A 20,135-nucleotide genomic window follows, 5' to 3' on the forward strand; every position below is an offset into this window, starting at 1 on the left:
CACCCGACACCCCCGTCCTGGAGAGCAGCAGTTCTGCTAAGTGCAGTTTATTTATTTTGGAAAAGCCATCACCCGTATTACAGCTTCTAAGGGTACCTGAAAGCTTGCACTTATGTACGTTTGCTGCACGGTGAATAATGTCCCCTTGGCACCTGAGGTCCTGGCCTCACAGTGAAGAGGCAGTGGGTGGGGCCAGGCCCCCAAGCACTGGGTGATGGCTGGGATGGGTGTGGCCACCTGCCAGCCTGTCACTGAGGCAAAGCGGTCGAGGCCCCCTCCCTTGTGCTATGTCATCCTGGGACTCCTGAGCTCCACGGGGATGGAGCAGTAAGGGGCAGGGAAGAGGGAGCACAGCATCTCGCTGGATGCTGGAGAGGGAGAAGCCAGCACTGGCCCAGAGGAGTCCTGGGATCCTGGGGGTTCTCAGGCTGTGCTGTGCAGACTCTAGGCCACAGGCAGCGGCTGACACGTGTGCAGGGCGGTGGCAGCAGGGCAGTCCTTCCCTCGGGGCTTCAGGTCCTGCTGTCACTGCTGAGGACACGTGGGCCCCTGGCTGAGGAGGCGAGGGGCGGGGGGAAAGCCTGCAGTGCTGACCCCTGCCCAGGACTTTCTCCCTGTCCTGGGGACAGCCAGCCGTTACAGAGGGGCCCAAGGCAGCCCAGCTGGGCAGACACTGCGTCCTGCGCCCCACGACTCCCCGGCAGGGGCAGCTTTTCCATGAACACTAATCCTGACCCCCACTGACTGCTTCCTGCACTTCATCCACCCGGGAAAGGCCTGACTGGACATGAGTGTACCTTAGCTGAGGGTAAAGATGAGATGCCCAGGCAAAGGAGAGGCCGGGCGTGGAGCAGACGGCCAGCGTCTGCCTTCTCCGTGAAGCCTGTCTGCAGCGGCTGGATGCTCTGAATGGCTCCCGACGAGCTCAGCTCACAGGGGGACCCAGAAAGTTCCACGGTGGGACCGATAGGTCCCGGCTGCCCCCACCCAGCTCCGGATTAGGGGAAGCCCACCCCACCTGGGCCTGCCAGCCCCTAGGGTAGGTCCAGCAGGGCGTGCTCGGCGTACAGCCTCTGGGAGATGTCGTAGACGCGTTCGATGAAGGGCAGGGCCTCGCCCAGCATCTCCACGGCCTGCTCGGGGGACCCCACGTTCATGGTCTCCAGGAAGACCTTGCGTGTGGGCAGTGCACAGAAGGCCACGGTAACGGCGCGGCGGATGATCCAAGGGTGGTAGGCGGCCAGCGAGGCATTGTAAGAGTCAGTGCAGAGCGCGGCAGTGCGCGCGTCCTCAGGGCTGGTGCGGATGCCCTCCAGGAAGAGCTGCAGCCAGTGCAGGGCGCGGTGCAGCCGCAGCACCGTCCGGCAGCCCGAGTCGGGGTGGCGGGAGCGCCTCTCCAGGTCCACCAGCTGGCTGCCCACCTCGTAGGCCACCATGGCCTGCAGGGTGCTATAGTGCTCCTGCTGGGGGCCCCCGCACAGCTGCTCCATGATCTGCAGCTTCGCCACCACATCCTTGGAGATGAACGAGAAGATGGTGCCCAGGCTGTTCAGGAACCTGCGCAAGGGAGGCGGGCGCTCAGCTGGGGTGCGGGGGAGAGCACCCCCACCTTCTGGGCCGCTAGTGAGGACAGCCGACCAGCACCGGGCCGGCAGGTGCCTACGAGTGCCAGCGGGACGCAGTGGGACACGTGGCCAGGAAAGGCCCTCGCACGCACCTGACCAGCCCCCTCCAGCTGGCGAGGTAGTGGTCCAACAGCACCTCTTCCTTCTCGTTGAGACACTGCTTGAAACTGAGCAGGACAACTTTCAGATTAAACTCTGACTCCAAGTCATCCATTTCAACAGGAACTGAAACACACCGGGAGTCAGGCTGTGGGTTGTCTCCTGGTGAGGAGGCTCCCTCCTTGGGTCATTATTTCGGGGAGGGAGGGCAGGGGCAGCTGGAAAGAAACAGCTGGGCTACTGCTGCTCCCCAGTGAAAGCCCACGATAACCCCCATTCCCAGGCCAGCCCCTCCTCCCCAGGAGCCCACCTCGCTCTGCTCGGGTCACACACTCGCAGACACACAGGCCTGGCCCGGCTCTTAGCACGGCCCCCCGACGCTCAGGCTTGTCAAACCACTGCCACGTCTCACTCGCGGGAGGCGTCTCTGCTCAGGTTTCCTTGCTGGTTTATAGTCTGTCTCTCTTGAGTGTATGTCTGTTCCTACTAACTGGAGAAGTATTTGCTGAGTCCCCACCCAGAGCCAGGCACCCATTCCAGTGCACTGTGAGTGAGACCGACAGCCTGGCCCCGCTGAGGCAACATCCTAGTGGCAGGTGTGTGTGTGTGTGATAATAGCAAAGACAGGAAGTTCAACACAGTAGGTAAAAGGATAAGCACCGTGGAGAGACAGACTGGGGGCTGAGGCTGGAGGGCCACGCCCTTCCTTGCTTGAAGCTGCATCGCAACACACAGAGCAGAGGCTGCGGGGTCAGCATTTGCCGACAGATGGACAGACACCAGTCTTCTCACTCCTACTGTAACTGTCCCCGTCGCACACAGAAGGGCAGCTGGAGCACACACAGGTTTTCTCACGCTCTGAAGACAGCCACAGGCCCTCCCCCAGCCCCAGGGAGTCCAGAAGTGCCCCAGGCCAGAGGCCTGCTCTGGATTCTAGCATTCATATAGTCACTCCACAAACACCCAAGTGCCCAAGCGTTAGTGGGTGTCGCTGGGCACCTCAGCCCCTGCCTCCCTGGGTGCCTGGGGCCTGCACTGCGGTGTGGCTCTGACAGGCCCTGGGGACTGAGCTGTGTCTCACCTCATGTCCAGGACAAGCTCTCACCCCTTTGGGCATGGGGGTTCCTGTGCTCTTGGTGCTGGGAGCACTGTGGGAGCCCGGTCGCCCGAGGTGTGTGGTGAGAGCTCAGCCAGGAGAGCACACTGGTGTGCCTGGGCAGGGTCTGCCTTCCACTGTGCGGGCAAATCGTGCACTGTTCTAAGATCCTGTCCCACATCTTTGGGGAAAATGGGCCCGCACACCCTCCCCTGCCCACCACCCAGGCTGCTGGGAGCATCTGATGGGGCCCAGTAGGTGCTGCTGAGGCCCTGCAGGCCCCACGGCTTGGCCGCATGCCTGGCACTGGGTGGAGTGCCCAGAGGTGAGCTCACCCTGTCTTCAGGTGTGGGGGACAGCCGGGCCTGGACTCAGGAAGATAACACTCCGGAGGTTTCTAGAACACCCCTCCCCTCTCTCAGGCCCTCAGTCTTCTGTCCACCGAGCAGATGGCCTCTGAGGCCCTCAGGGCTACCTTCCTGGTCACCAGACATCCTGTGGGCCTGGCCTTCCTGCCCAGAACCTGAGCCAGCAGCCAACAGGAGGTGCCAGCAGCCTTTCAGAGCTTGGAAAAAACAGGAAGGGCAGGGGCGGCGCGGCCGGGGGCGGGCAGCCTGCCAGCTCTGGGAAGGTGATGCAGGGCACCGCCAAGGCTCCCCCAGGGGCAGTCCACGGTCCCAAGGTCAGGGCTCGTCCTGAGGCCGGCCTGAGCACCGCAGCCCTGTGGCTGACAGCAAGCTGAAGGACCCCAGGAAAAAGGGGGCAACCCTCCGGCACCACAGCCCCAGTCTCGCCTGCTAAGGGGGCTCCGGGTGGCGCCGAGGTGGGATCCGGGGCTCGGGTGGGTCCTGCTCCAGCTGAGGCCCAGGGATGGCTCAGGGGCCCGGGGTCCGGGCCAGCGCGGGAGTCGGGTCCTCGGCCGCCCCCTCCCACGCCCGGTTCGGTTGGGGTGGGTTTCCTCAGCGCCAGCTCGATCCCACCGCGTCCGGCTCACCTGCAACGCCGCCCCTCACCTGCCCCGCGCAGCCGCAGTGGAGGCCGCGGCCCCGCCCCCGGCCACTGACCCACCGCCCGGGATTGGCTGCCGGCCGCCCAATCAGAAGGTCCGATGCGCGGGTCCGAGTTTCCGTCGGGCGCGCCGGAAGCTGGCGCCTCTGGGGTTGCGCTTGCGCAGTGCGTCGCCGCGAGTCGGACGCGCATGGCGGAGTCCGGGACGCAGGCGCCTGGGTTTCGTGAGGCAGTAGTGGTCCCGCCGGCTCGCTGAGCGCGCCCGACAGGATGCCCGAGATCAGGGTCACGCCCCTGGGTGAGTGCGGCGCGGTGCGGCGCGGCGCGGGAGGAGCGCCCGAAAAGGCCGGTGGGAGGCTCGGAGGGCCGGGGACCCCGGGACGTGTCGTCCTTGCCGCGCGGCCCCCTGCCCGGCACCGGTGCTTAGGGCGCCTTTCTTCTGCTTCTGCATCCTCGCCACTTCCTGCCCTTCCACCTCCTCCATCTGTCTCGCGTCCCGCTTCCCTGCAGCCTCCGTTTACCCGTTTACCCGTTTACCCGTCTGCGGTCCACCCCAAGTCAGCCCTTGTTTTACTTGACCGCCGCAGCGTTAAAAAACAAAACAAAACAAAAAAAGCCTCAAAACTTTGCTTTTTGCAAAAGATGTAAGTGCACAGTTTAAAGACTCAAGCAGTACAGAACAGTGTGAAGGAGGAAAGATCACTCAGAATCAGAAACAGCTGGGGTCTCCGTGCACACGTGCCAGGGGCTTTTCGGGAACCTGCCCCCTGCCCTGGCCGTGTGTTGGAAGCATCTTCTCCTAGGGATGTCCCCCGCAGCTCCACATCCTTTCTTTTGTGGTGAGCTCTCCTCAAAATAGCCCACCCAGCCCCCAGCGTGGACACTGAGCTGTTGACAGCTGCAGTGAACACTCCTGACCCTGGCCTGCTGGGTCACAGCGCACATCCTACCCCACCAAAGGTGTCGTCACCCCCACGGCCTCTCCTAGTTGTTGGCTCCGGGTCCCCTCTGGCTGCTTCAGCCCCACGCTCTCCCCACGCCTGGTTCTTCTCCAGGGGCCTTTGCAGGATCCTTCCAGCCTGACCCTTTCTCAGGTGACCCCTTTCTCACCACTCATTCTTTTTTTTTTTTTAAGATTTATTTATTATTTATTTGGCTGCGTTGGGTCTTCATTGATGGGCACGGGTTTTCTCTAGTTGTGGTGAGCAGTGTCTACTCTTGGTTTTAGTGCGCGGGCTTTTCATTGTGGTGGCTTCTCTTGTTGCGGAGCATGGGCTCTAGGCATGCGGGCTTCAGTAGTTGTGGCACACGGGCTCAGTAGTTGTGGCTCACGGGCTTAGTTGTTCTGTCACCGCTCATTCTTGAATGATCCTATCTTCTTACTGCTTCTTTTACCCCAAATCTGCACCTGGGTGTGCCCCCAAAGTCACTCAGCCACAGCACCATCAGAGCAGAACTACTTCTGTGTCACCATCTGCCTTTGCCAGTTTCTGCCTCATGACCCCCTTGGTCTCTCCCACCACAGGGCCTTTGCACAGCTGCCCCTCTCATCCCAGCTGTCCCTCTCCACCCTGCTCGGAATTCGTCTTCTCAGGCAGGGCTGGAAGTTTGTGTGCCCTTCCCTGCCTTACTTTTTCCTGAGGTGCTGATCTCCCCGAATGCAAGTTTGTCTAGGTGATTATTGTCCGTGTTCTCGGACACACACACACACACACACACACACACACACACACACACCCCACCTGGAACCTAAACTCCCTGCGGCCACATGTCTCCTTGTTTTCTTCCCATCCTCCTGTGTGTCCCAGGCTCTGTCCCCACTTCGCCTGCCCAGTTCGGGCCACTGTCTTTGCTTCCTGGGATTGTTGTGGGTGTTCCTGTTGGGAGCAGGCGGCCAGTGCCTCAGAGCTGAGCTCCGGAGTCTGGAAAACTGTCCCTGGTCCCATGCTCAGGAGCCATGTGCCGTGGGCGGATCCCGTGACTTCTGGGACTTCACATCCTCGTCCGTGAAGAGGGGTGGCCCTTCTCCCTCCCACACATGTCTGCAGTGCCTCTGAGCGGGGCATGGCTTGGGGCTGGAGGTGCAATAGGAAGCAGGCTGAGACCCTGCCCTCAGGGAGCTCACATCCTGGTGGGGGGAGCAGGCCTATGAGAGACTTCGAGGCCACTGTCTGTGGCTGGGCTGCCTGAGGCTCACAGGTGAAGCTCGTGGCTGCTCTCACCTGCCGTTGTCACAGGTGACTGAAGCTTCTTGAGGACCAGCCGCGGCCCACTTTGGGCGGTGGCCTGGTCACCCTGGTGTGTGTGGTGCTAACAGAAGGTTCAGAAGGTTCCTTGCAGAGGGAGACTTGTAGGATCCAAGATGAAAAATAGGTCATTTGCTGTCATCGGGCCTTGTGAGGCTGTGTCCCTTTCCTTCTGGGTGCCCAGACCCTAGAGGAGGTGACAGATGGCCGTATGAGGTGGCCGGGATATGCCCCGTTGGGCCTGGAGCATCTGGGCAGGGCTTGGAGGTCAGCACTGTGGATGAGATTTGGGTTATGGTCTGGGCTGGGGGTACCTGAGGGGGCCCAGCGGTGGGGCGTCTGTACTGTGGCCACTCTATTTGGTCATTGCTGGACAGCTAGGGCCATGTTTCCCCGTGGCTGGGCTAAAGCCACGCAGTGTCCCTCTGCAGTGGCACCACCAGGAGGTGCCTGGTGGTCACAGCTCGGATGTGGCCCCAGCTAAGGTTTTGGGAGGGGTGGTGAGGCCCCAAGGAGCCCTGGCCTGCCTCTCTTGAGTGCTGGGACCACAGGCCAGCACCCCTTACTCAGCTCCTGGCCTCAAGCCTGTGGGCCACTGCTTTGAGAGGTGAGTGGCAGGGCCCGAGGCTGGAGGCATCATGGGGAAGGGTCCAAGGTGGCCTTGGTGCTTTGTCCCCTCCCTGTGCGTTTCCCTTGCCCATGTGCAGAGGTGGCAATGCTTCTCACCTCACACCTTGTCCACACAGCAGCCACAGAGGGTTCTGCAGGGCCAGGGGCCCAGAGGGTCCTGTAGGGGTCTGCAGCAGGCGGCTGGGCCTTGGCCTTGGGGCTGGGGCCATCCTCGCAGGGGCAGTTTCGGGGAGAGGAGCGTGGTAGCACCTCTCACCCGTCCACCCGTGCAGGGGCTGGCCAGGACGTGGGCCGAAGCTGCATCCTGGTCTCCATTGCGGGCAAGAACGTCATGCTGGACTGCGGGATGCACATGGGCTTCAGCGACGACGTGAGTCCCTTGGGTGGGCGGCCGCCACCCAGCCTGCTCTTTGGCATCACCAACCGTGGGCCCGGGCCTCGGCGTCTCAGGCTCTGACCCACAGAAGGGGGCAAGGTGGGGCACTTGCGCGGGGCCGGTCTGTACCAGATCGGGGCTCCCGGCTCAGGTACCAGCTGGGCAGCTGACCCGCTTCCTGGACGCTCCGAGGCTCTGAGCAGTTGGCGGTCTCGGTGGGCCTGCGGGGTGGGGATGTGGGGGTCAGGCTCAGCTGCACCCTAAGCCCCGGGGGCCGTGCCTGCAGCCCCAGCTGCCCCACTGGCTCCTGAGCCCCGGTGGCATCCTGACCCTTCCCCTACCCCACAGAGGCGCTTCCCCGACTTTTCTTACATCACCCGCAGCGGCCGGCTGACTGACTTCCTGGACTGCGTGATCATCAGGTGGGTGCCTTCCCCAGGACCCGCCCACCCACGCAAGTGGCGACTTTTGATACGCGTCCCCCTGAGCCCCTCCTTGTTCCTTCCTGGAGCATTAGGCTGACCCCAGAGTGACTGCGTGCTGGTGGCGCCGCTAGACGCTGGGGCGCTGAGCCCCAGGGCGACTGCGCTCCGGCCCCTTCGCTCCCTCTTGCTTTGCGGCTCTCAGGGCGGGGTGTCTGAGGCGTGCACGGCAGGCCCTCAGCGAGCGAGGGAGGGGGGACGGTAGCCCCCGTGGGGAGGTGCGGAGGGCCCTCCAGGCTGACCCGTGTTGCTTCCCCAGCCACTTCCACCTGGACCACTGCGGGGCGCTCCCCTACTTCAGCGAGATGGTGGGCTACGACGGGCCCATCTACATGACCCAGCCCACCCAGGCGATCTGCCCCATCCTGCTGGAGGACTACCGCAAGATTGCCGTGGACAAGAAGGGTGAGGCCAACTTCTTCACGTCCCAGATGATCAAGGACTGTATGAAGAAGGTGGTGGCCGTCCACCTCCACCAGACGGTGCAGGTCAGGCCCCCCACCCCCACCCCGCTGTGTTGCCGGCGGGGAGCTGCCTGGAGGCGGATGCAGCACTTGGCAGGGCCTCTGCTGCTCCCCGGCGCTGCCTGAGTGCACTGAAGAGGCGGGAGAGGGCACCTGTGCCACCTGAGCACGCCGGGGCTGAGGCGGGGGGGCAGGCTGGGCGGGACGCCGACCGGAGTGTGGGCTGTGGCTCAGTGGCAGTTGTCCGGGGGCCAGCGAGGAGGCAGGAAAGTGATACCAGATGTGGAGAAATTTATCCCGCGGCTCGCGGAGTTGTCTGCTTTTCCTCAGAGTCTGGGTTTTGCTTGTTACCACGTGTCTAGCATTTGGGGTCGTCTTATCCTGGTTGAACCTTTTGTCAAGATGAAGTAGTGCATTTCTCCTCAAGAACGCTCTTACCTTTGAGTCCACCTTTCTGGTGAACGGGTCACCGTTCCTCCTCCCCCACCTTTAGTTAGCGTTTGCACGGGGCATCCTTTCCCATCTTTGTACTTTCTTTCTGCATCATGTTTTAAGTAGTTTGGGTTTAATCCAGCCTGATAGCCGGTCCTGTAGGTGGAGGGTTTGGACTGTACGGGTAATAGTTTGGGATTTAGCTGTATCCTCCTACCATTTGCTTCGTATTTGTGCTGCCTGTTCTATGCTTTATTTCCTTTATTGCCTTTTTCTGGACTGACTTTTAAAAACTCTATTTCTCCTCTTATTTGGTAAGTAATTAAATATTGTTTTATAATTTTTGTAGTGGTAGAGATTACAAAACACATCCATGACAACAGAGCTCTAAGGTACTTGGAACTTTTGCCTCTTTCCGGGACGGTGCAAGAGCCTCAGAGCACCTCAAATGCATTTACTCCTCCCTTGACTCACTGGCTCTTGTTTCCATGTGTTTTAATTCCCTCGGCGTGCGAGACCCCTGGGACCTCACCGCTGATGCTGGTAAGGTCAGATTTGCCGGGCGCCGTCTCTGTTTGCCTTTCCCACTGTTCCCCTCTACTGCCTGTGTTCTTCACTTTGTATTTGGGATGAAGAACACCATTGTGGGTCTGCTGGTGATGAATGCTCTCAAATTTTATTTGTCTGCAAATGTTGAAGACTTTTCCCCTTAGGTTTGGAATTCTGGGGCCGCATTTACTATCAGTATTTTGAATGTGTCTTCCCATCTGCTGTTTGGAAGAGAATCTTTTCTTTGGCTGCTTGTGGGATTATGTCCTTTCCTGTGGACTTCGGAGGGATGCTATGCTGGCCCCACCTGTTCTCGTCCTGTTGCGCCTGCTCAGGTTTGAGGCCTCTGGGTCTGCCCATTGCTCTCTCCAGGCTGAATGTAGGTCTTGCTTCTCCAGAGCCTTCATCGTCCTTTTATTTTTCTGTGCTTCATGCTGGATAGTCTCTACTAGATATTTTAGTTCATTAAGTCTCTTTTTGGTTATATGTAAGTGGTTGTTAAATTTGTTGAAATTTTTTAATTGATATATAATTGATTTACAATATTATATATTATAGGTGGACAACATAGTGATTCACAGGTTTCAAAGGTTATGCTCCATTTATAGTAACCATAAAATATTGGCTATCTTCCCTGTAGTACAGTGTATCCTCGTAGCTTATATTGTGTGTAATAGCTTGTATCTCTTAATCCCCCACCTCTGTCTTGCCTTTCCTCTCTTCCTTCTCACCACTTGTAGTTTGTTCTCTACGTCTGTGATTCTGTTTCCTTTTTGTTACATTCACTAGTTTGTTGTATTTTTTAGATTTCACATATAAGTGATATCATACAGTATTTGTCTTTCTGTCTGACTTATTTCACTTAGCATAATACCCTCCAAGTCCATCCATGTTGCTGTAAATGGCAAGATTTCATTTTTTTTAATGGCTGAGTAGTATTCCATTGTATATGTGTACCACAGCTTCCTTTTTATTTTTTAAGATTTTTTTTTTGACGTGGACCATTTTTAAAGTCTTTATTGAATTTGTTACAATATTGCTTCTGTTTTTTACGGTTTTTGGTTCTTTAGCCACGAGGCATGTGGGATCTTAGCTCCCCGACCAGGGATCAAACCCGCACCCCCTGCACTGGAAGGTGAAGTCTTAACCACTGGACCGCCAGGGAAGTCCCTTTTTCTCCCTCCCTCGCCCCAGCTGCGCTGGGTCTTTGTTGCTCCATGCGGGTTTTTCCCAGTTGTGGTGAGTTGGGCTACTCTTCAGTGCGGTGCGTGGGCTTCTCATTGCAGGGGCTTCTCTTGTTACGGAGCACAGGCTCTAGGCACGTGGGCTCAGTAGCTGTGGCTCGCAGGCTCAGTAGTTGTGGCGCATGGGCTTAAGTTGCTCTGCGGCATGTGGGATCTTCCTGGACCAGGGATCGAACCCATGTCCCCTGCATTGGCAGGTGGATCCTTAACCACTGGACCACCAGGGAAGTCCTTGTACCAACATCTTGTTTATCCATTCATTTGTTGATGGGCATTTAGGTTGCTTCCATATCTTGGCTATCGTAAATAGCACTGCAGTGAACGTTGGGGGTCTATTTATCTTTTCGAATAATGGTTTTCTCCGGATATATGCCCAGGAGTAGGGTTGCAGGATTATATGGCAACTCTATTTTTAGTTTTTTGAGGAATCTCCATGTTGTTCTCCGAAGTGGCTGCACCATTTTACATTCCCACCAACAGTGTAGGACGGTTCCCTTTTCTCCACATCCTCTCCAACGTTTATTATTTGTAGATGACCATTTTGACCAGTGTGAGGTGGTACCTCATTGTTTTTATTTTTAATTGTTTTAAACTTATTTATTTATTTTATTTTTGGCTGCTTTGGGTTTTCATTGCTGCGCACGGGTTTTCTCTAGTTGTGGCGAGTGGGGGCTACTTTTCATTGAGGTGCGCAGGCCTTTCATTACCATGGCTTCTCGTTGTGGAGCACGGGCTCTAGGCACATGGGTTTCAGTAGTTTTGGCACGTGGGCTCAGTAGTTGTGGCTCACGGGCTCTAGAGCGCAGGCTCAGTAGTTGTGGCGCATGGGCTTAGTTGCCCCATGGCATGTGGGATCTTCCTGGACCAGGGCTCGAACCCGTGTCCCCTGCATTGGCAGGCGGATTCTTAACCACTGAGCCACCAGAGAAGCGCCCCTCATTATAGTATTGATTTGCATTTCTCTGTTTTTAAAAAAGTATATTTTATTTATTTATTTATTTGGTTGTACCTGGTCTTAGTCGTGGCCAGTGGGCTCCTTAGATGTGGCTCGCCTGCTCCTTAGTTGCAGCACATGTGCTCCTTAGTTGCGGCCTGTGGGCTCCTTAGTTGTGGCATGCAAACTGTTAGTTGCAGCATGCATGTGGGGTCTAGTTCCCTGATCAGGGATCGAACCCAGGCCCCCTGCATTGGGAGCTCGGATTCTTAACCACTGTGCCATCAGAGAAGTCCCTGCATTTCTGTATTAATTAGTGGTGTTGAGCGTCTTTTCATGTGCCTCTTGGCCATCTGTATGTCTGTTTATAGTTGTGGCGTGTGAACTCTTAGTTGTGGCATGTGTGGGGGATCTAGTTCCCTGACCAGGGATCGAAGCCGGTTCCCCTGCGTTGGGAGCACGGAGTCTTAACCACTGTGCCACCAGGGAAGTCCCTGTGCAAAAGCTTTTAATTTAATTAGGTTCTATTTTTTTGTTTTTATTTCCATTACTGTAGGAGGCGGATCCAAAAAAAATACTGTTGCTATTTATGTCAGAGTGTTCTGCCTATGTTTTCTTCTAGGAATTTTATAGTATTTGGTCTTACATTTAGGTCTTTAATCCATTTTGAGTTTATTTTCGTGTATGGTGTTAGAGAATGTTCTAATTTCATTCTTTTATATGTAGCTGTCCAGTTTTCCCAGCACTATTTATTGAAGAGACTGTCTTTTCTCCATTGTATATTCTTGCCTCTTTTGTCATAGATTAATTGACCGTAGATGCATGGATTTATTCCTGGGCTTTCTGTCCTGTTCCATTGATCTATATTTCTGTTTTTGTGCCAGTACCATTTTTGATTCCTGGAGCTTTGTAGTATACTCTGAAGTTAGGGAGCCTGATTGCTCCAGCTCCGATTTTCTTTACCATGCAGTTTTGATGACTGCAGCTTTGTAGTATAAAGTCAGGGAGTGTGATTCTTTCAGCTCTGTTCTTTGTTAGGATTCTTGTGGCTATTTGGCGTCTTTTGTGTTTCCACACAAATTTTAAAATTATTTGTTTCAGTTTTGTGAAAAATGCCACTGGTGTTTTGATAAGGATTACATTGAATATGTAGATTACCTGGGATAGTATGGCTCTTTTGAATCCTTAACTTGGGTTATTATAGTTCCTGGTTTTACAATTTCCACTGTTTTTAATAGTTTCTAGTTTTTTGCCAACATTCTTAATTTTTTCTCTCTCTGAATATTTTAATCACAATCCTTTTAAAGCCTGTGTCTGAAAACTCCAGGAGCCCTGAATCTGTTTCTCTGGACTGTTGTTCCTCTTCTTTCTGGCCCTATTGTCTCATCTCTTGTGTCTGCTTTTTTTTTTTTTTTTTTTTTTTGGCGGTACGTGGGCCTCTCACTGTTGTGGCTTCTCCTGTTGCGGAGCACAGGCTCCGGACGTGCAGGCTCAGTGGCCATGGCTCACGGGCCCAGCTGCTCCACGGCACGTGGTATCCTCCCGGACCGGGGCACGAACCAGTGTCCCCTGCGTTGGCAGGCGGACTCTCAACCACTGCGCCACCAGGGAAGCCCTTGTGTCTGCTTTTGATTGAGAACTGGATGTCGTGTATGAAAAAACAGGGATGATGAAAGGCTAGAATGATGTCATCAACTTGCGCCCACTACTGCCCCAGGCTCCACCTCCCTGCCCCTCTGCCCTCTGCCCGGCACAGCCAGCAGACCTGAGGTCAGCCCTCTTCTCTGTAGGTGGACGATGAGCTGGAAATCAAGGCTTACTATGCGGGCCACGTGCTGGGGGCGGCCATGTTCCAGATTAAAGTGGGCTCAGAGTCTGTGGTCTACACGGTCAGTGGAAGCACTTGGGGCACAGGAAGGGCTGGCTGGCCAGGCAGAGGAAGGAGGCACCCTCCTCATTGCCACATTCTTTGCTAGGGGGATTATAACATGACCCCAGACCGGCATTTGGGGTAAGTAGGCCAGTACGTTTGTTTCATCCTATTGGGCGGGTCCCCCCGGGGGACAGGGTCCCTGAGGGGTGTGCTGGGTTCCCGAGCAGTCTGCATGTCATTGTCCCTGGATGTTCTGTCCCCTCAAGTGCTGCCTGTGCAGAGGAGGCAGGCTGCCTGCTAGATGGTCCAGGAGGGCCATGGCTGTGTACAGCCTTGCCACTGTGTGGCCTGTCCACCTCTGGCCACACCCACCTGTGTTCTAGAGCTGCCTGGATTGACAAATGCCGGCCCAACCTCCTGATCACAGAATCCACGTACGCCACCACCATCCGAGACTCGAAGCGCTGCCGGGAGCGAGACTTCCTAAAGAAGGTCCATGAGACCGTGGATCGTGGCGGGAAGGTAGCTGGTGGGCAGCGGGTGCCCCAGGTGGGGCTGGCTGTGTGCCTCTGGCCATGCTACATGGGTCTTTCGGCTGACCTGGCATGCGGTCAGGGACAGGGGTGCTGTGTTCTGGGCACAGAGAGAGGAAGGTTTGCTCAGCACTGGGAAGACAGATTCCCCCGAAGACCCTTTAGTGGGGCTCACCTACTCCTCGTGACTCAGATCCCAATGCAGGGCTGGCCAGAGTGTCCACCATGGTCACTTTGGGACAGGCTGTGCTGGGACAGAATGGGGGGGGCTGCCGGCAGTCTGCATGGGGCCTCCGGCCATCAGAGCTGCTGGCAGGGCTGGTCTCCTGAGAAGGTGGCCACAGGAGCAACTGTTGGCCTCTGCACAGCTGTGGGCTCGGTGGCCAGGCGGCGCGGCCAGGGGTTCCTCCCGAGCTGGCCTCCCATCCCCACCCCCACCCCACCTGCAGGTGCTGATCCCCGTGTTTGCGCTGGGCCGTGCTCAGGAGCTCTGCATCCTGCTCGAGACCTTCTGGTAGGTGTGGCCACAACGGTTTCTGGAGGCCCGGCCCTGCTGGCCGTGGGGTGAGAGAGGGCGGGGAGCGCCCTTCCTGGCACTGGACCCAACCCAGGCTGAGGGCACATGGGGGCTGCAGGCCAGCCCTGCCCCTGCAGCCTCCCCACCAGCCCCGTCCTCCACAGGGAGCGCATGGACCTGAAGGCCCCCATCTACTTCTCCACGGGCCTGACGGAGAAGGCCAACCACTACTACAAGCTCTTCATCCCCTGGACCAACCAGAAGATCCGGAAGACCTTTGTGCAGAGGAACATGTTTGAGTTCAAGCACATCAAGGCCTTCGATCGGGCGTTTGCCGACAGCCCGGGTCCCATGGTGCGGCCCATTGCCGGCTGGGGTGGGGTTCTGCTGGGCCGGGGCCCTGCCGGCAAGTCGCGCAGGGGAGCGGGGCGCCTCTGTGCCGGGAAGACCAGCGGTCAGAAGGCTGAGGGCAGGGGGGCATCTGATGCCCTGACTGTCCCACACCTGCCCCGAAGGTCGTGTTTGCCACACCAGGGATGCTGCATGCCGGCCAGTCCCTACAGATCTTCAGGAAGTGGGCAGGGAACGAGAAGAACATGGTGAGGGGTCTGGGCCCCAGGGCCGGTTCCCTGGAGGGCTGGCGAGGTTGAGGGGCAGGGGCTCCCCCTGGCTGGGGGGACACTGTTGCTGTCAGGAGGAGGCGGCAGCTTGGTACCCTGGGCATCGGTGTCTGACCCAGGCTCAGACTCTTGCTGTGTCTTGGCCTGTCTGCACCAGGCAAGAAAGCCCCCGGCTTCCCAAGTAGCCATCATGGGGGTCAGGCCTGGGCGGGCTTGTGCTGAGACCCCTGAGCCTGCCTGGGTCTGCAGTGGGCCCTGGAAGGGGGAGGGGCCTCCACCAAGGGTTTGGGTTCAGGTGGGCAGAGGGGCGGGTGGGAGAACATCCCGGGAGGAAGCCCTGAGGTAGGAGGCAGGAGGTGCAGGGGAGCTGCTCGTCCATCCCTCCCTCCTGCAGGTCATCATGCCCGGCTACTGCGTGCAGGGCACCGTGGGCCACAAGATCCTCAGCGGGCAGCGCAAGCTGGAGATGGAGGGGCGGCAGGTGGTGAGTCCTCACCCTCTCTCACCAGCTCTGTGGACCCTCTTGTGGCGGGGGGGGGGGGGGCGGGGGGCGGCGGCCCTGGGAGCCACCACCTGTGCTGATGGCTTGCCTGCCGTGATGCCGCAGCTGGAGGTCAAGATGCAGGTGGAGTACATGTCCTTCAGCGCCCACGCGGACGCCAAGGGCATCATGCAGCTGGTGGGTCAGGCGGAGCCGGAGAACGTGCTCTTGGTGCACGGCGAGGCCAAGAAGATGGAGTTTCTGAAGCAGAAGATTGAGCAGGAATTCCGTAGGCAGCCCAGGCCAGGGCGGGCTGGGTGACACGGAGGGTATGCGGGCTGGGTCGGTGCAGGCAGGGCCCGCCAGTCTGGACTAAGGTTCTCTCCACACCCCGGCCCAGGGGTCAACTGCTACATGCCGGCCAACGGCGAGACGGTGACACTGCCCACGAGCCCCAGCATCCCCGTGGGCATCTCACTGGGGCTGCTGAAGCGGGAGATGGCACAGGGTGAGCGGCAGGGCCCATTGAGCGGGGGCGGGGCAGCTGCTGGGCAGGTGGCCCCACTGACAGCTCTGACCGCTGCCCCTGCCCCACAGGGCTGCTCCCTGACTCCAAGAAGCCCCGGCTCTTGCATGGCACCCTGATCATGAAGGACAGTGTGAGTGCCAGCCATCACTGGGGGCGGTGGGGTCCGCCCTCGCCGTCCCTGACCTGCCCTTGCCCCACAGAACTTCCGGCTCGTGTCCTCAGAGCAGGCCCTCAAGGAGCTGGGCCTGGCCGAGCACCAGCTGCGCTTTACCTGCCGTGTGCACCTGCACGACACGCGCAAAGAGCAGGAGACAGCCGTGCGCGTGTACAGCCACCTGAAGAGGTAGACGCTGCGGCCGCGCCTTCCGGACCTGGGGGGCGGGGCGCCAGCGGGGGCGCCAGGCAGGGGCTCACTGTGCCTCCCCGCAGCGTCCTCAAGGACCACTGCGTGCAACACCTTCCTGACGGCTCCGTGACCGTGGAGTCCATCCTCATTCAGGCCGCTGCCCACTCAGAGGACCCAGGCACCAAGGTGCTGCTGGTCTCCTGGACCTACCAGGTAAGGTGCGGGACTGGTGGGGTCACCCAGTCGCCCTGGGCTGCCTCACCGGGACCAATGGCCCCTCTTGCCTGTGGCTGCAGGACGAGGAGCTGGGAAGCTACCTCACGTCTCTGCTCAAGAAGGGCCTGCCCCAGGCCAGCTGAGGCCCCGCCGCCAGGACTGTGTGCACCCTGGGTCTTCCCTGTGTCCTCGGATGTGGAGCCCACAGCTGGCTACGACCCTCATCTGTGCAGAGACCACAGTGCCACCACGCCCCTGCCCGAGTGGCTGCTTTTGGCCGAAGAAAGAAACGGACCGGGGGGGCTTTTCACCTTTTATTTCTGCTCCTGGGCTCCCAGGAGATGGGGGGGGGGCTCCCGGGGTGTTGATTTCCAGTAAAAACAACCACAGGCTGTTTGGGTGTCTCGTTTTCCGGTGCTTGTGCCTGTCTCCTACACCCCACTTCTGGCAGCCCACCCGGGGCAGGCGGGGACTTGTGGCAGGTCCAGGCTGACAGGCGTGGGGCCTGCCGTGGTCCCTGTGTGATGCACCGTGGTGTACAGAGCTGGGCAGCGTCCAGCAGCTGGGCCTAGTGTGCTACGGCTGCCCTGACTTTGCTGCGTGTCGGGTCACGTGTGACCTCTGTGCTGTGGACTCTGAGGGCACATAGAGGCAGGACCTGTGAACAGACCCCAGGTCATCCTGGGGGCGTGACAGTCTCTGCAGGGGCCAGGCGAGAGCCTTCAGCAGGACTGCAGAGCCCCCTGCCTTCGCCCCAGAGTTCAAGCCCCTCTCTACCCTCTGCTGCCTTCTAGAACGCTCTCTCAGCCTCCCTCCCCACAGGGCCAGGCTGGGGCTTGGGCTGCTGGGCTCTGGCTTTCCTCTTGGCCACAGGCTGGAGTCCCAGCTGCTGGGACAGCATTGCCACTGAGAGCCCCTCCCACGGCAAGGACTCAGCCTTGGGAGGGGTCCGTCAGTCAACGGGGTACAAGCAGGGACCGCTCCATGCCGCCTCTTACCGAAGCCCTCGTAGAGCACCGCCTTCAGGAACAAGCCGTGGGCGGGAGCCACACGGCTCTGGTGCCTGCCCAGGGGGTCCTGGCTCTCCAGAATCATCTTCACCTGAGCAGGCATCAAAGCCCCCAGCCCCACGGCCACCAGCACAGATGTCATTCTCCGCACCTGTGACCCAAGGTGAAGAGTGCTGCAGCTGCCCGAGCCCCAGGCCCCACCCCCGGCAGGGCCCCAGGACACAGCCCACCTGTCTGTATAGGAAGGACTGGCTCTCAAACTCCAGGCTCCAGAACCGCAACCGCCTGGGGACACAGGTGCCCATGAGGTCCGGACCTTAGGGCAGCCTCAACCCTCCAGTGTGGCGTCCCCGCATCCCACCCCAGGGGCCCCCACCTACTCCCCCCCAACCCCTTGTAAATGAAACTGGCGGAAGAGAGACTAAAGCCAGAGGACTGCTGCTTGTGAGCGGGGACAGCAGCGCCTCCAGGGTCTTGGCTGCAGGAGGAGGCCTTGGGCTCGGGGGCTGCGAAGGAGGTGGAGCGGCCAGCTTCTCTCCCAGGGACTCAAGCCCTGGGGCTTGGGCTCTCCAGCAGGAGTCGGAGGCTTGGAAGCTGGCTGTGCAAAGTCCCTCCTCCCTTCAGTGCTGGGCCCAAGTGGGAAGGCTCTGGAAGTCAGTAGCTGCGGTCTGGCCAGAGGCCCCTGGGACAGTGCTGGGGGCAGTGGAACCAACCCCCTGCCAGCCTGGGCCCGAACGAACCACTGGCTTGGTGCTTCTCCCCCAGTGGAGTCTTTTCACCGACCGCCGGGATCCATCCACGAGGCAGTGAGCTCTGGCAGGTTAGGCAGCCTTCTCTGCCCTCTGCCCCCCAGCCTGGCAGGACCCTAGCCCAGGGGAGGGCACAGCTGCAGGCTCACGGGTGTTGGGGCCACACCACTTGGCTGACTGGCACCTCCTTCTCCCCCAAGGCTGGACGGGTGCCCAGGGAGCCCCCAGTGCAGCACCAGGGAAGGTGCTGGAGCTAAATCCAGCCTTTGCAGCCTCCAGACCAGAGTGTAGGCTGCCCTTCTCACCTGCTCTCCTCGGGGAGGACAAAGGGGCTGCTGGCAGGGTCGGGGGACACGGAGGCTCGGCGCAGGGTGCGCACCGGGCTGGTGGCCGGGCTGCCAGCCGACTGGAAGGCCCTGAAATCGTGTGTCCCCAGGAGGTGCTGGGCGGCCTCCCGCATGGCAGCGACGTCCAAGCAGCTGCAGGGAGCCAGGTGAGTGGTCAGGAGCGAATGGCCGGCCAGGCGAGCCTGGCAAACCCCTCAGGGTCACTTTCACACCCACTCACTCAGCCCGAAGCGCCCAGCACCGGTTTCGTTCAAACACGGGCAGCTGGTCAGGCCTGTGGCAGCCAGTAGCCAGACGGTACAGGTAGGTCCTGGACGTGGCTGCGTGGCGGGCATGGAAGTGGCTGGGCACACGGAAGGCCTGCAGTACCCTGTGGGAACGAGGCCAGGAATGACCCCCTGCCCTGTCCATGTGACACCCTGGCATCTCTGCCATCACCCCCAAGGAGTCCTGTCCAGATACAGAGTCCTTCTTCACCTCCCGCCTCCACCACAATGGACGAGTTCCGGGAGAGCAGAGAGGTGCTCACCGGATGGCCGGGTGCCTCAGGTGGGTGTTGAGGGCTTGCGTCAGGACTTCAGGGGAGAAGGGGGGCCGGCCTGAGCGGCGCTGGACGTCCAGGTGCGCCGCGTTGCTCAGGGCATGGACCCCAGCATCCGTGCGGCTGGAGATAGTGAACTTTACCGGCACCACCGAGTTCAGCCGCTCTGCGGCCTCCTGAGGGGGGCGGGGAGCGCACAGCGGCCGCGGGCGGGGCTCCCATCTGCCCCACCCCCGGGTCGCCCTCCTCCCTCACCCCTCCCTGGCGAGGGCCGGCGGAGCTCACCTCCAGGTAGTTCTGGACTCCGATGGCGTGCTGGGCGCCCCTGACTGCCGCGACCCCGCTGTGGGCAGGGCGGGCGGAGGTTAGCGCGCGAGGCCGCCCCGCCCCGGACCCCGCCCGTCCCATCTTATGCGGCCAAAGGCGGCCGTTCCATGCCCGGGAGGCCGGGGCCCGAGGCCGGAGGTGTGGGCCCTAAACTTAAATCCCTCCAACCCCTCGGGCGCCGGCCGTCGGCTGCTCTCTGGCTCGAGCTCGGGTGCTTCCCGCGGGGCCGAGCTACATGAGGGGGTTGCGGGCACGGGTGGGAGGCCTAGATGACGTACTTAAAGTCCGTGCCCAAGTACTGGAAGTACACGAGGTAGCGCGCCCGCACTGAGCCCGCGCCCATGGCCAGGCCAGACCCGGCATTGGGGCAGGCGGAGGGCCAGGCGGAACCGGACCCCGCGGAGCGGCAGGCGGACTGGGACGGCACGTGGGGCTGCGCCCGCGCGCGCCCGCGAACCCAGCCTGGTCACGCCCCCGGGCCAATCCCGCGCCTGCGCCTGTGCTTTCGCCCCGCCCAGGCAGCCTCGGTTGGCCGCCCAGGGCGGGGGCGGAGGCGGGGCAGACTTAGGGAGCGGGTGCAAAGTGCCGACCCAGGGGAGACAGCCCCACGCAGACTCTCACGTTCCGCCGGCCACACACTGGCCCCCAACCCCATCCTCCCGCCGCAGTCCGGCCGAGCGCTTGTTGCCAATTCCCCGGGTTGCCTAACGGCCGGATCGCTGGAACGCGCGGGGCCCGACGGCTCCCGCGGCTGTTGCTGGGCCCACCCACACTTCCGACCGCCTGCCCGGACGAAGGGGGCGGGACGTCGGGGCGTTTGGCGACGCTCCCCGGCGGTGACAGCGGGCGGCGCGCGCGGGC

The 20,135-nt window shown here is 60.0% G+C and overlaps 3 protein-coding genes across 15 annotated transcripts; 1 reads left to right on the plus strand and 2 right to left on the minus strand.

The window, feature by feature from the left end:
• Positions 1-31: 31 nt before the first annotated feature.
• On the minus strand, positions 32-3,861 carry CPTP (ceramide-1-phosphate transfer protein). 6 transcript variants are annotated; one of them, XM_030881919.2, is made up of 3 exons: positions 3,815-3,861; positions 1,718-1,850; positions 32-1,557 (listed from the first exon to the last, which is right to left on the minus strand). In XM_030881919.2, the coding sequence occupies exons 2-3, from the start codon at positions 1,837-1,839 to the stop codon at positions 1,035-1,037; spliced, it is 645 nt and encodes a 214-aa protein (XP_030737779.1). In that variant the 5' UTR covers positions 1,840-1,850; positions 3,815-3,861; the 3' UTR covers positions 32-1,034. The 6 variants fall into 6 exon arrangements, with proteins under 6 accessions (XP_030737779.1, XP_030737770.1, XP_030737758.1 ...); XM_030881910.2 differs by lacking the exon at positions 3,815-3,861 and adding an exon at positions 3,615-3,808; XM_030881898.2 differs by lacking the exon at positions 3,815-3,861 and adding an exon at positions 3,156-3,808.
• Positions 3,862-3,990: 129 nt separating this feature from the next.
• INTS11 (integrator complex subunit 11) lies at positions 3,991-16,646 on the plus strand. Of its 5 annotated transcripts, XM_030881675.2 has the most exons (18): positions 3,991-4,126; positions 6,977-7,074; positions 7,429-7,502; positions 7,822-7,967; positions 8,808-9,001; positions 12,976-13,074; positions 13,162-13,196; positions 13,442-13,580; positions 14,041-14,105; positions 14,273-14,462; positions 14,624-14,707; positions 15,123-15,212; positions 15,336-15,498; positions 15,610-15,717; positions 15,807-15,868; positions 15,939-16,081; positions 16,168-16,297; positions 16,381-16,646. In XM_030881675.2, the coding sequence occupies exons 1-18, from the start codon at positions 4,099-4,101 to the stop codon at positions 16,441-16,443; spliced, it is 1,911 nt and encodes a 636-aa protein (XP_030737535.1). In that variant the 5' UTR covers positions 3,991-4,098; the 3' UTR covers positions 16,444-16,646. The 5 variants fall into 5 exon arrangements, with proteins under 5 accessions (XP_030737535.1, XP_030737555.1, XP_060140541.1 ...); XM_030881695.2 differs by lacking the exon at positions 8,808-9,001 and having other exon boundaries at positions 7,822-8,050; XM_060284558.1 differs by lacking the exon at positions 8,808-9,001 and having other exon boundaries at positions 7,822-8,050; positions 13,442-13,550.
• PUSL1 (pseudouridine synthase like 1) lies at positions 16,608-20,116 on the minus strand. 4 transcript variants are annotated; one of them, XM_030881764.3, is made up of 8 exons: positions 19,553-20,110; positions 19,233-19,290; positions 18,936-19,123; positions 18,627-18,776; positions 18,365-18,538; positions 17,541-17,595; positions 17,299-17,461; positions 16,608-16,935 (listed from the first exon to the last, which is right to left on the minus strand). In XM_030881764.3, exons 1-8 carry the CDS (start codon positions 19,615-19,617, stop codon positions 16,877-16,879), a joined length of 912 nt encoding a protein of 303 aa, XP_030737624.1. In that variant the 5' UTR covers positions 19,618-20,110; the 3' UTR covers positions 16,608-16,876. The 4 variants fall into 4 exon arrangements, with proteins under 4 accessions (XP_030737624.1, XP_030737634.1, XP_030737654.1 ...); XM_030881774.3 differs by having other exon boundaries at positions 16,608-16,958; positions 19,553-20,080; XM_030881794.3 differs by having other exon boundaries at positions 16,845-16,981; positions 19,553-20,107.
• Between the last annotated feature and the right edge of the window lie 19 nt (positions 20,117-20,135).

This window comes from Globicephala melas, chromosome 1 (genome assembly GCF_963455315.2).
Source record: "Globicephala melas chromosome 1, mGloMel1.2, whole genome shotgun sequence".
NCBI classification, from domain to species: Eukaryota; Metazoa; Chordata; class Mammalia; order Artiodactyla; family Delphinidae; genus Globicephala; species Globicephala melas.